The sequence below is a fragment of the Saprolegnia diclina genome (assembly GCF_000281045.1).
Source record: "Saprolegnia diclina VS20 unplaced genomic scaffold supercont1.19, whole genome shotgun sequence".
Taxonomy (NCBI): domain Eukaryota; phylum Oomycota; class Saprolegniomycetes; order Saprolegniales; family Saprolegniaceae; genus Saprolegnia; species Saprolegnia diclina.
In genome coordinates this window covers 41,657-54,392 of record NW_008246086.1, presented here as the reverse complement: position 1 = coordinate 54,392, position 12,736 = coordinate 41,657, and the positions used below count along the sequence as shown (strand labels likewise).

General features: G+C 56.2%; 5 protein-coding genes across 5 annotated transcripts; 3 read left to right on the top strand and 2 right to left on the bottom strand.

Annotated features, from left to right (window-relative positions):
- Nucleotides 1-2,308: 2,308 nt before the first annotated feature.
- On the top strand, nucleotides 2,309-4,433 carry SDRG_06816 (hypothetical protein). The gene is made up of 2 exons (XM_008612620.1): nucleotides 2,309-2,751; nucleotides 2,804-4,433. Exons 1-2 carry the CDS (start codon nucleotides 2,320-2,322, stop codon nucleotides 4,379-4,381), a joined length of 2,010 nt encoding a protein of 669 aa, XP_008610842.1. The 5' UTR covers nucleotides 2,309-2,319; the 3' UTR covers nucleotides 4,382-4,433.
- Nucleotides 4,434-4,903: 470 nt separating this feature from the next.
- On the bottom strand, nucleotides 4,904-8,114 carry SDRG_06815 (hypothetical protein). Its single transcript, XM_008612619.1, has 8 exons — nucleotides 7,865-8,114; nucleotides 7,499-7,816; nucleotides 7,110-7,451; nucleotides 6,824-7,048; nucleotides 6,622-6,768; nucleotides 6,292-6,555; nucleotides 6,128-6,242; nucleotides 4,904-6,079 (listed from the first exon to the last, which is right to left on the bottom strand). Exons 1-8 carry the CDS (start codon nucleotides 8,078-8,080, stop codon nucleotides 4,962-4,964), a joined length of 2,745 nt encoding a protein of 914 aa, XP_008610841.1. The 5' UTR covers nucleotides 8,081-8,114; the 3' UTR covers nucleotides 4,904-4,961.
- A 1,133-nt stretch (nucleotides 8,115-9,247) lies between these two features.
- Nucleotides 9,248-9,658, top strand: SDRG_06814 (hypothetical protein; the record flags this gene model as incomplete). Its single annotated transcript, XM_008612618.1, has 4 exons — nucleotides 9,248-9,296; nucleotides 9,341-9,428; nucleotides 9,472-9,536; nucleotides 9,582-9,658. 4 exons carry the CDS (start codon nucleotides 9,248-9,250, stop codon nucleotides 9,656-9,658), a joined length of 279 nt encoding a protein of 92 aa, XP_008610840.1.
- Nucleotides 9,594-10,540, bottom strand: SDRG_06813 (hypothetical protein). Its single transcript, XM_008612617.1, has one exon. It carries the CDS (start codon nucleotides 10,397-10,399, stop codon nucleotides 9,680-9,682), a length of 720 nt encoding a protein of 239 aa, XP_008610839.1. The 5' UTR covers nucleotides 10,400-10,540; the 3' UTR covers nucleotides 9,594-9,679.
- Nucleotides 10,541-10,668: 128 nt separating this feature from the next.
- On the top strand, nucleotides 10,669-12,300 carry SDRG_06812 (hypothetical protein). Its single transcript, XM_008612616.1, has 9 exons — nucleotides 10,669-10,803; nucleotides 10,855-11,052; nucleotides 11,105-11,206; nucleotides 11,262-11,360; nucleotides 11,404-11,502; nucleotides 11,545-11,643; nucleotides 11,689-11,770; nucleotides 11,822-11,901; nucleotides 11,956-12,300. Exons 1-9 carry the CDS (start codon nucleotides 10,696-10,698, stop codon nucleotides 12,211-12,213), a joined length of 1,125 nt encoding a protein of 374 aa, XP_008610838.1. The 5' UTR covers nucleotides 10,669-10,695; the 3' UTR covers nucleotides 12,214-12,300.
- The last annotated feature ends 436 nt before the right edge of the window (nucleotides 12,301-12,736 follow it).

Genomic DNA, 12,736 nt, shown 5'->3' with positions numbered 1-12,736 from the left:
TAGCACTTGGTCGTAGGAAAAACATTTGCAACAACAATGCACATAGCCCGCGAGTGTCGTCCCAAATTACCCTTTTCGCTTGTCGAACGCCGAGCACGCTGAGTGGGGGCAAACAAGAGTATCTTGGCGCCCGCCAGCCATGTTGGGAGTGGCGTAGCGGGGGGCGTTTTACTTCGTAAAATGCAGAATGGTACTGCTACCGGGGCTATGTAGCCCGCTCCTACGAATCTTCTATCCTTCCTTCTTCTTCTGTTCGTCCTGTCTTCTGTTGTTCTTCGCTTCGCTCGGCTCTTTGGCGCAAAACCCTTCTTCCACTGCTTGAAATCGTACCTCACGCATCCATGTACTGCTATATGTCATGTTTGAAAAGAATCGTTGGTGTCGAGCATTGGGCTTTCGTACAAGTCGAATTCAAAGCCCACGTGGCGGCCCTTCGAATCGACTCTCTCTGGCAACGCACGGAAGGCTTCCCAATGCCCAGCCAAAGATTGCACGAAATCACACACCTCGTCGATGTAGAAGATAAAAAGTACGAGCAATAAGTTGGCGACAGCATCGTGGCATGCATGCTTTTTCGGCGTTTCAACGACGGGCGTCTACCTGCTGCAGTTCGTTTTGGTCCGCCTCGCCGCCCCATAGTCAGTCAAGGCATCATGAATTCTTGTGTTAAAAAGCCTATTGTCGTTCAGTTTGAGCGTATTTTGTCGTCTGAATATATGCAGTCCCATTGATTGGGAAAATGTCTCGAACGAGGCGCTTCGGCCTTGAGTTTTTCATTTCGACACGAATACTTGCCAACCGACATGCACTCGCTAGTTATGACACTCATTGCCTCAGTCACGTAGCTTGTTGCCATCAATATGACCGGGCCGTCTTGATGCATGTGGCAACAACCGCGTTGGTGTCCGCCATGCCATGGTGGGCGAGGCGGGTTAGTCGACTAACGTTGCTTGAGCTCGCTTGCTCTACCCCTCGATCTTGGATCTTGTAACGTGTAGTACTAGTATGCTTCTACATTTGGACTTCTAGATCGCTCGGCCTTGTGTGGGAAACTTCTTCCACACCTTGGAAACGGTAACTGCGCAGTCAGTGTTGTGCCGTTGGGGTTGGAAGGCCACCGACACGAGCTTCTTGCCACGAGGTCCCAACAGTCAGCTCGCCGCTGTGGCCACCGCCTATGGGTACTGTGCACTTAGAGGAGCTGCGCAAATCCTGTGGCATACTGGTAGAGATGATCTATGGAAGCCCCCGCTCTGACATGTTTGCATGCACGACGACACTCCTCAATTGTCAAACGTACAGGCATTGTGCTTCTCCAAGCCTAGTATTTGCTAACAATAGTGTCAGTTCTTGTGGTCGTTGCTCCTTCCTAACAAGAGTTGAGAAAAGCGGTTTTTGGTGTCTACTGTACTCGGCCACGCGTGGCATTGGTGTCGATGGGTTGCTTCAAGAGCTTGGTGGCGGAAGTCCACTACGGCGGGTGGTTGTCAGTCATCTCATTTTGCCCCCAAAGTAACTGCAATTTTTGAAACGGACTGAAACCAAACGTCAGTTTCGGGCCTCACAATAACAAGTATCTTGTATCAAGTTGTCGCCACGCGGTTGCTCAAGCACTGTACGTGTAAATGCACGCCATTTCGCACCGGCGCCATGGCGTCACGGCCCGTACGCGCAAATAGTGTTATTATCAGACGCACCGATTCTGGGCGTCTGATAACAGGTGGAAGTGTCGCTGTGATGCTATGCTTATGGCCTTGCACTCAAGTGGTGCGTGTGAATGAAGCACCGAGTTTTCGCAGCCACACGTTTAATTGGCTCGTCCTTGGACCTCGTGGCACGGCGCTATGTCCCTATACTAGTATCACAATACCGATCGGGTCCAATGACTGCGTGACCAAGGTCTCAGGAACATTCTCAGACGTCTGATAATCAGTGCTCACTGACATGACCAATCACAGCGTGCAAGAGCGCAACGTGTTGCGTCGAGCGTCCAGCCGGCGCAGCTTTTCAACGCTTCAAGTTCATGGACCCAGTCATGGACCTCTCGTTTCGCCAAATGCTACGACTCGGTACGGACCAATCGGCATGTCGCGACGCTTGTCAACGCAAACCCTATTCAACGACCAGGGCATGCACGCTGGTACTCAGATTATCCACGCGCATCGAGTCATGGGTCAATAATAAAGCCCATGATCGTGTTTAGCTATGCATCATTTGTTGAGTACCTGATGGCGGGGAAGGGGCTGGACGTTGGTTGTGTTGGCGATTTTCGTGCACGGCAACCTTGGCCCACATTCAACACAACTCAATTTACTTCCCATGGTCAAGATCATCGCCTCCGCCAGCGTTTTGGCCGCTGTCGCCATTGCCGGCACCGTCAACGAGATCCCCGCCGACATGCGCGCGCTCATGGACACGAACGCGAACCCGTGCGATGACTTTTATCAGTACGCGTGCGGTGGGTGGTACAAGCAAGCCGTAATTCCGGCGGACCGAGCCAAGATCGACACGTCATTCAGCGTCCTTGGCGACAAGAATGACGCGGTCATTCGCCAGATCCTCGGCGCGGGCTACCCCAAGGTGTCGGAGTACTACAAGTCGTGCCTCGACACGCGGACGCTGACGACCAAGGGCCTCGCGCCCATCTCGGATGACCTCCAGAGCATCAAGACGGCCACTTCGGTGGCTGGCTTGCTCCAAGTTGCGGCCAACCTGAGCAAGAAGGGTGTCTATGCCTTCACCCAGCCTGAGGTACGACATTGTCTATTCCCATCGCATCAAACCTTATGCTGTTGTCATGTAGGTGGCCCCGGATTCGCAAGATGCGACGGCCAACGTGCTCTACTCGGCCCAAGCGCCGTCGACGCTGACGCGTCAGCTGTACGTCAACCCGCAGGAATGGCGCGTGGTCCAGCCCGCGTACAAGCAGTACATCACGTCGGTCTTTACACTTGCGGGCAAGACAGCGGCCCAGGCCACGGCTGCGGCCAAGACGATCATCGACTTTGAGCTCCAGCTTGCTGGTGTCCAGCTCTCGAAGCTTGAGATGCTCGAGGCCACGACGGCCAACTACAACGCGCTCACGTATTGTGATGCGGCGGCCAAGTACCCGCTCACGGTCGGCGCGCAACTCCAGGCCTACGGCTTTCCCATCACGAGCTGCAAGGACCAAAAAATCGTTCTCAACGACCTCGACTTCTTTGACCGTGTCGAGGCGCTCGTCGGCCGCCAGTCGCTCTCGGCGCTCAAGACGATCTTCGAGTTCAAGGTCCTCCACACCTATGCGCCGTCGCTCGCACCAGCCTTTGGGACCGCGCGCTGGAAGCTTTTTGGCAAGCTCATTGGTGGTGAAAGCGTCGAGCAGAGCCGCGAGAAGAAGTGCACGGCCGACATCCAAGAGAAGCTCGGCGACCTTGTGTCCGACTACTTTGTCAAGGCGACGTTCGACGCCAACTCGGCCGCCCGCGCCGAGGAGCTGGTCCAGGCGCTCCAGACGTCGTTCCAGCAAGGCATTGTGACCGCGTCGTGGCTCGACGACGAGACGCGCGACAAGGCGACCTCGAAGCTCTCGAAATTTGTGCATTTGATTGGTGCGCCAACGTCGCCGCAGACGTACCCGAGTTTGAGCTTGAGCGCGACCGAGTACATTGCCAACATCAACAAGATCACGACGTTCGAGACCGACGCCAACTTGAAGCTCATTGGCACCAAGGTCGACCGCACCAAGTGGGGCTCGCCCGCGGCCGAGGTCAACGCGTATTACAACCCTTCCGTCAACTCGATCACGTTTCCCGCTGGCATTCTCCAGTCGCCTTTCTTCTCGGGCAAGTTTGACCCCGCGCGTAACTTTGGCGGCATCGGCATGGTCATTGGCCACGAGATCACGCACGGTTTCGACAACTCGGGCCGCAAGTACGACGGCGACGGCAACGTGGCCGAATGGTGGAGCGACGAGACGTCGCTTGCGTTCAACAAGAAGGCCAAGTGCATCATGGACCAGTACAGCGCCTTTGACGTGCGCAGCGAAACGTCCGGCAGCTCGCTCGGCAACGTGAACGGCCGCTTGACGCTCGGCGAGACGATTGCCGACAACGGCGGCCTCAAGACAGCGTTCCGCGCCTTCCACAACTACACGGAGACGGTCTCGCCCTCGGTGTACACCAAGGAGGTTGGCGACAAGGTCTTCTTCCTCTCGTTTGCGCAGAACTGGTGCTCGAAAAACTCGGACGCGTACCTCAAAATACTGCTCGAAGACGAGCATCCCCCCAGCAAGTTCCGCATCTACGGCGCCGTCCAGAACAACGACGCGTTCGCCAAGACGTTCAACTGCCCTCTCAACTCCAAGATGAACCCGACCAACAAGTGCTACCTCTGGGAGTAACTTCGAAATTAGCATATTCTTAACGTCTAATCTCTAATCTCGTTGATCGTGATATTTGTCTACACTCCTTGCGTCTCTTATTCCAAGCCCATGGGTGCGTTGTGCGCGCCCGAGGCTATGACCTGGAAGAGCTCGTGGCACCGTGCGCTGCGCAGATCATGCTCGCCTTGTTGCTAGACGAGAGTGGCGATGTTGATGGCGCCTTCAACCTTTACATGGCCAAGGTCCAAAGTCGCCGAGGACTGCGGTACCGACGTCGAAGCCCACTCGCTCTACCTCAAGGGCCTTGCCATCGACCCGATCAACGTATCGCAGTTCGCCAAGCATGCCAACATGTGCCAAAGCTCACCATGCCGCTTCAGTCGGCACCACAGCCCATGGTGGCGTAAGGTGTCTCGACCTCGTTAAGCGGCTACGCACGAATAGTACATTCTTACCTGGCAGTCCGACACCTAACCCTAACCCGAGTGCCCAAGCCCTACGATCGGCAACGGCGACAAGAGTTTGGCAAGGATACGAGCGTTCGAGTACCGAGACTAGAATTAGATTTAAAGAAAAGGTAGCAAATACTATAGTACTATTATTTCTTTCCAATCATGCGTTTCCAGAGACCTGGCGGCTTGACCTCGAACTCGGGCACCGATTGCGACCGCCGCGGGCCGTGGCGACGCCGACTCGTTGATCGCTCAATCACTGCGCTGGCTTCGAGCGACGGGCGCGTCTGATCTTGCGTCTCCCCTTGGCGCTGGATGCCTCGGCCACTCACGAGCACGGTTCGGTCGGGCGTTGCTGCGTCAAAGCTGCGCGGACGCTTCGTGTCGCTCTCGGGCCGTACGACGACTGGCACCGCCGTTGGCAGGCCCATCAACAGTGTTTCCGTCGTCTGCACCGACGACTGCATCGAGGTCTCGGACACCGTTTCCGCTGCCTTGGCGCCTGCGTCCGTGGACGCCTCTTTGGTCGGCGAGTTGTCGCTGGTCATCGTGTCGGACGCCGACGACGAGCTCTGGCTGCGCAGCTGCAAGATCGACTGCCGAAAGCAATCGCCGGCTGCTGCCTGGAACGACGAGAGGTCCCGGAACCGGGCCGTGGGCGGCACCACGTCCGAGATCGGAGCACCAAAGAGGCTCGGGACGCTGCGGCGCGGGGACACAAGGACATCCGACTCGGAATCGCCAACGCAATTCGAGCACGACGACCGGCGCAAGTGCTGCTTGGACGGCGAAATCGCAACGGCCATTTTCACGGGCGTCTTCTTGACCAGCGTCTTGGACTTGTTGCGCTTGAGGTACACTGGTGGCCGGGGGACGCGGGTGTCGGGTTCCGCGCGCGGCTCCGTCTCGACCTCGACACGGAGCGTCTCGTTTGGGAAGAGATGGGCTGCAGACAGCACTTGGGCGTTGCTGTTGATTGCGTAGAGCCCGCAGACACTGTAGACTTTGAGCGTGTGGCGCAAATGTGTCAGTAGCTCTTCGTACGTCCAGTCTTTTGACGCAATAAACCGAACGAGCGGTGCGTCGCGGCTCGGCGCCGACGCCGCCAGCGGCGAAGACGGGAGCGCGTGCACTTGCAGCGTCACGCACACGGTCGCGGGCGACGTAGCATCAAACGAAAAGCGCCGAGAGAGATTGTCACCGAGGCCACCGGAGATGGCGCGGTACGCATTCGAAAAGATGTTGCCCTGCGTCGAGGGTCGTTCTATCGTAAAATATGCGTGAGATGTAGCACAGAACAAGCTTGTCGCACCATCACGGCGATCGGCTTTTTCCGCTTCGTCCATGGACGCGGCTTGGATGCCGTGGTTGGAGACTTCGTACGCCCAGTTGACACCGCACACCAAGAGCGGACCAAAGACGACGCCCTACACCAAGCACAAGGATGAGGTTTTCGAGATGAGCTATAAGACCAACCTCAAGGCCAAACACGTAGACGCCAAAGACGACGCTGAGTGCCGAGACGTACGCGTTGATAGACGTCAAGCTCTTCTCGTAGAGCACTTGGTCGATCCACGAAAACGCCACGTAATGAATCACAAACAGCAGCAGCGCCTTGACGATCGACGTCGACGACCAAAGCGCCAGCACCCATGGAATACACACGAGGTACGCGGGGATGATGGGCACGATCGAGATGAAAAACGTGATAAAGGTCCCGAGGTAGACGAAATCATTGGCCTAGACACCATTTGTATCAATATGTCAAGTATTTTTGTCAAAAATGAACAGCAGATCGAACGGTACCATCATGCTCAGCGAGACCAGTGTCACAATGGCGTGGAGACTGGAAATCTTCATTGGCAGAGAAAACACGCCTTCGATCGAGCGTCGGAGCGAGTTGACGAGCGCCGGGCGTTTCTCGGGCGCAATCGGCATCAGATCGTAGACAAACTAGCCAAAATACATGAAAAATCGCCTGAAAATTACTGAAAAGACAGCTACGTACGCGTTCGATGGGATCCCACTTGGTGCAGAGGAGGTAGAAGAGCGACGTGACAAAGAAGACGGCCTTGATGCCAATGCTGATAAACGCAATCACAAACGTGAGCACGAAAAACACAATCTGAAACACCGAGCCAAACGCCATGGACGAGATCTCGAGGCCTTTGCTCGTCCAGTCCGTCACGTCGGTCGAGGTGAGGTTAAACTGCGCGTACGCGAGGGTAAACACCTACACCACGGTATTAGTCTTCACAAACTAGACCATATGCCGAAGAAAGGCCATCATATACCGATGTCCACGTCATGTTGGTCGGAATGTCGAGCATCGTCGCGACAGTCGTCGCATTGAGGATCGGGTCCGAAACCACGGGGACAGCCCCGTCGCTCGCGTCATAGTACGATAGCACAAGTGCTTTGAGCGGGCCAAACCACATGGTCGAGTTGTACTGGCCCTCAATCTCGCGCAGGCCCGACGCCACCATGGCCTTGCCGTTGTGGACTTGGTCGCCCCACATCTTGCGCGTGCGCTCGTCGTTGATGACGTTGGTATGGACCCAGCTCGTAAAGTGCATGGCGGCGCGGGAGCCCTCCATGTAGCTTTCGGTACCGAGAAACACGAGCACAAAGACGCCCTAGACCGACTCGAAATGAGCTTCCCAGAGCAGCAACACAAACGTACGATCGTGCAGCAGCCCAAGAGCAGCAGCGTCGAGACGAGGACTTGGTCCGAGACAAAGATGCGGTAATGGAATATGCGCTGGTCCGCGACCCACACGAACGCGACGACGACGAGCAGGAGCGCGATCGCAAGCTGCACGAACGAGAGCCAGCTAAACATGCGCACGTAGATCGAGACGGCGCCGATCATCGCAAAGATAAAGATGCCATTGTCCAGAATGAACTCTTGCATGCGGCGCTTCTTGTGCGCCAGGTCCGTTGGCCCCGACGACCGCATGAGGTACGGCCACAGCTGCGTCACGACCGAGTAGAGAAGGCCCTAACACCATTGCATGAGCGGCGAGGCAAGGCGAACCATCGACAGTACGTCGCGTTGGATCTCGGAAGCGTGGCTCAGATAGGCGAGCATGCGGCAGACGTTCTCCTTGGCACCGCGCAGCGCCTGGCTGAAGAGGATGCTCCAGATGATGACGCGGAAGTAGTCTTCGAAGAGGAGGAAGTTGAAGTAGACTAGCGCCAGCACCACGGCCGTGCTCATGTTGCCGAGGATCGTCCCGAGCGCGAACTCGATGATGTCGGGCATGCTGCTTGCGGCAAACTGAGAGCGCAACTTACCGAGGTGCGGAAACGCAACTTTACTGAAAAGTCGTGTTTTAAAGGATGTTGCTATTGCGTCTCCGACCGTATTTAAATAAATAGAGTATGTCCCATACTTCATCCTTGTTTGATTTGGATCCGCGCATTACAATACGCGACATACCACTATATTATTATACACGGAGAATGCAATACGACGGCGTTTCTTATACGGATACAGCATCCGGATGTTGTCGGGGATTTCTTTGAAATGGCTCAATATGCATCATATTCTCTATACTGTCTCGAAGCCATTGCTCTCAACACAATGCTGGTACGTCAACGGACAGAGGCAAGCGCGAGCGTCGATATTATAGCCTCAGACGAATGCATCAAGCACGTCTGATCGAGAAAAGGCAGCGAGATGATGACCCCGGTCTTTGCTTCTTTTCTGAACGCGGGTCTTCCTATAGCTCGCCACTGTGGTCTTGGACCACTCTGGGCTGAATTCGATAGCGGCCAGGCCACATCGTGCACGAACAAATCGCCTACCATACGTCTATTACATCTCTAAAGTCGATAAACCAGTCTAGTCCTAGTTGGGCCGACGCCGAGTGCAAGCTGTCGACCTCAATCCCTGATCAACGGGTTTGGGACGGAGTGGAGACTGCGCTGACGGTGACGCAGAAAAAGGGCCGCCGTGACGGTTTCTTCGCCAATCAAATGCGATTGATTACGAAAACTAACTACGCAGCGCGATAGACAAGCTCCGCCACCAGTGTGTCTCCAAGCTACTAGTACGAGTGCACTGCTTCCACGCGTGCAGTCGTACCGGTACTAGTAACGTTAGGTAGAAAGCTGCAGCATGGAGACACGTCCACGCAACATTGCTCTTGTCGTCTCTGCACTTCAAAGCGCATATCGCGAGCGTTGAACCCTGCCACGCTGCAGGCTCCACGTCGTCTCGCTGCCGCTTGCACACGGCGTAATCCTCGCAGACTATGCCAAGCATTAATATTGTCCCTCCTGTAGTAGCTTGGATACCTGGAGACGTATAGAGTAGAGTGCTTCAGTTGTCTTTGCAATGGAGACCAGAGCGGGAAACGGCCAGTGTTCCCATTGGCTCATTCGCCACCTCAATTATCCGGACTATCCGGACCGTAAACTGGCAGCGATGGCATCCGAGGCGAGCCGCCTGTACAAGCTCCAGAACAACCTCCTCGGTGCGACGATGGCCTCGCGTAGCATGCACCTATGGCCTCGGTAGATGGCATGTCGATGCAGGCCAAGCTCATCGCTGGGCTCAGCGTGCTCTTCCTCTTCCTGAGCTTCCTCATCTGGCTGACGTGGGACCGGTACGACAACGCCCCATCTCGCCATCCCATGACGCTTCCATAGCTACGGCAAGGAGGTTAGCGCGCTCTACGAAGGCCGCTCTCGCTTCTCCAATGCACCAGCTGCCGGTACCATCATCTCGCGTGCACGTCGTACGCACATGTGCTTTCTAGACGGCGACGACGACGAGTTCAAGGCCTACAAGAGCCTTCCCACCTTTTTTTACGAGTACAACAAGAAGAAGAAATAGAGAGGTTGATAGCGACACGACTTACAAGCGCTTGGCGATCTCGGGCGTAAGCGCAACGTCCTTTGGGATCTTCCCGGCCTTGTTTTTGAGGTTGGCACTGCCTTTCGCCTCCAAGAGGAGCAACACGAGCGCGTCAAACCCACCGCGCGCCGCCAAGTGCACGCTCGTGTTGCCTTCGGCGTTGGCAATATTGGGCTCTGCGCGCGCCTCGAGGAGCTTCTCCACGCACGGCCCATGGCCGCCGCTCACAGCCTTGTGGAGCGGCGTTACGCCTTGGAGGTTGACCTCGTTCACGTTGGCGCCGGCACTGAGGAGCGACACGACGGGGTTGAGGATGCCGCGTCCGGCCGCGAGGTGCAGCGGTGTGTTGCCCCCGTCGTCTTTTGCATCGACCGACGCGCCGAGCTCGAGGAGCTTGGTGACGACGTTGAGCCGGCAGTGGTTGACCGCGTGGTGGAGGGCCGTCATACCACCAAACGAGACCGACTCGATCTCGGCGCCATGACCCAAGAGGTACTCAAAGACGTCGTAGTAGCCGTTCCGAGCGGCCCAGACAAGCACACTGCAGCCGTACGCGTCTTTGGCGTTGACGTCGATGGGCTTGATGTTCCCGCCCTCGGGCGGCTCGACGAGCGTCCGGAGGATCTGGAGGTTCCCTACGGCCGCGAGCTTGAACGGGTTGACATCGACATCGGGGATCTCAAACTTGGCGGCGACGACGGCGCCCTTGGCCTTGGCCATGGTCGGTGCGCTGAAACGGGTGTGGCTAATATCACGCCACCCGACCGCAGCAGTAACTGCTGCAATCCATTGGCGGCTCCACAACAAGCGTACAAAGGGACTAGAACGCGCTGTCAGGGCGGGTTGGTCTACTAGGTACGATGAACGACGTCCGATTGCATCATAGATGCTACGCGACGGCTGTGGGAGGCGCACGACACAACAACATGAGGTGGCGTGTTTTTAGCCTGTCAAAAGCCAGCCGTTTCACCTTTACGCGGGCCAAAATTACGGCCTTTCCCATCTGAGTTTGCGCCATGACGAGTGCGCACCTTGCAGCAACCGCGTCGGCCGACCTCGCAGCGATGGAGGCGCTGTACGACGCTCACGGCGCTGCGTTTATCACGGCCATCGACCCGGTTTCGGTACTCCGTTGTACTTGACCCTTGTGCATTCCAACCGTTTTCTGGCACTAGGGCGACACGCATGCCCACGTGAGCGCCCGCGCCGGCCGCGTCTTTCTCTTGCGCTGGCTTTGGCGGCGAGGCCTTGACGTTAGCGTGCAAAACAAGCTCGGGAATTCGGCGGCCCATGAAGCGGCGTTGCACGGGCACCTGGCCACCCTGCAGTGGCTCGAGATGCGCAACGTCAGCCTTCATCTGCGCAACCACGAGGTAGATACGGCTTGTGATTGCACCATTCTATGACTCGCGTGTCTGTCTCTAGCATCACTCGGTGATGCACTACGCTGCTCATGGCGGGCACGTTGCGCTGCTTGCGTGGCTGGCCAAGAAGGACCCCTCGTTGCTCCTGCACTGCGACAAGCGCGTACGAGCCACGTGCCATTGCGTCATTGGCGGCACCGAGACCATTTAACGTGTAGGGCAATGGCGTTGTACACTACGCAGCGAGCAAAGGCTCTGCCGCCACAATGCAGTGGCTCGCCGACGCCAACGCGCCTCTAAAAGCACGCAACGACAAGGTACACGTCGAGCCCTCGTGACCCAACGAGCACTGCGCACTAGGGCCAAACGCTAGTTCACATTGCGGCGGCGGCCGGCAACGTGGCAGTGCTAGCGTGGTGCGACGACCATGATCTCGATATGAATGCGGTCGATCTCAAAGTTCGTCCAACTCGACGAGGTGCAACACTGACTGGAACGTAGGGGCAAACGCCCGCGCATCTGGCCGCGCGCCGCTGCAACGTCCAGACTACCATGTGGCTTGGCGATCACGGCTGCAACCTCTTTGCTCTGGATTACGCGGTGCGTCGACTTTTTGGTTTGTAGCTTATACACTATGCGGGGTAGGGGTGCTCAGCCCTCGACGTTGCTCGACAGGGCAGCTTGGACACCGCCAACGAGCTGCACGCATACTTGCGACGCATCCAAAGTACGCATTGATGTTACGAGCCTTTTTCGATATACGTACGTTGAATCGTAGACTCGAACCAATTGTGGGTCGACGACGAACACGAACCCACAACGTCAGAACCTCAAGTTCCTTGCATCCCATTGGCCAAGGTACACCTCTCTTCTCGCGTCTCTACATTCTAGACAGGGTCTCCGTACGCTTAGAACGAGACGTGTCATAGCTCGACAAAGTCGCACCAGGCGCAGCTCACCAGCGCGCTGCTCGCACACAACATTACGGACGCCGATTTCGCCTTGACGTACTTGGCAAGTCATTTTCCTGAGACGCTGAGCGGACTCTCCGAGCACTTGGATTTGGCGCCTGCCGAGCTTGCAAGTACTTTGGCCTCCATCGCCAAGTGGCGACTGTACCATCCTCCGCAAGGCGACGAGGATGACGACAACCAAATGACCCATGGATGACGCGAGCACCGACCACCACCAAGATGCGTCCTTAGTAGTACTACTTTTTAGAGTCTTCTTATCAATTAAACATCTTTGGTCTAGTGAGGCAGAACCTAGTACGAGTACTAGCTAGCGACGCGATATTTGCTACATTTTGGTCCCAATCGAAACTTTTGTAACCTTTTCAAATCGCTGTGGTATTTTCAGGGGCGCTTTCTCGAGCTCGAGAGAGGCTGTACGCAACGCGCGTGGCTATCGAAGGCCTGCGAGTATTTTAAAAACTCGTTAAAAATTGCTGTTTCCAACGTAATTCGTCTCGCTATTGAACGCGAGCCCATCCATGACCCAAATGCAAGCTCTTCGCGGCAACTGTGTGACGGGCGCAGGTGCTGACAGCGCGTAGGAGAAGAAATGTCGACTCATAAATGAATGGCGGCCTTGAACAGGGTGCTGCCGAGGACTTCTATGTGCGATGGAGCACGGTGTCTGGGTGTTGACGTAACAAAATAGTATTGAGTTGTACAACGCAAAACACCCTCCT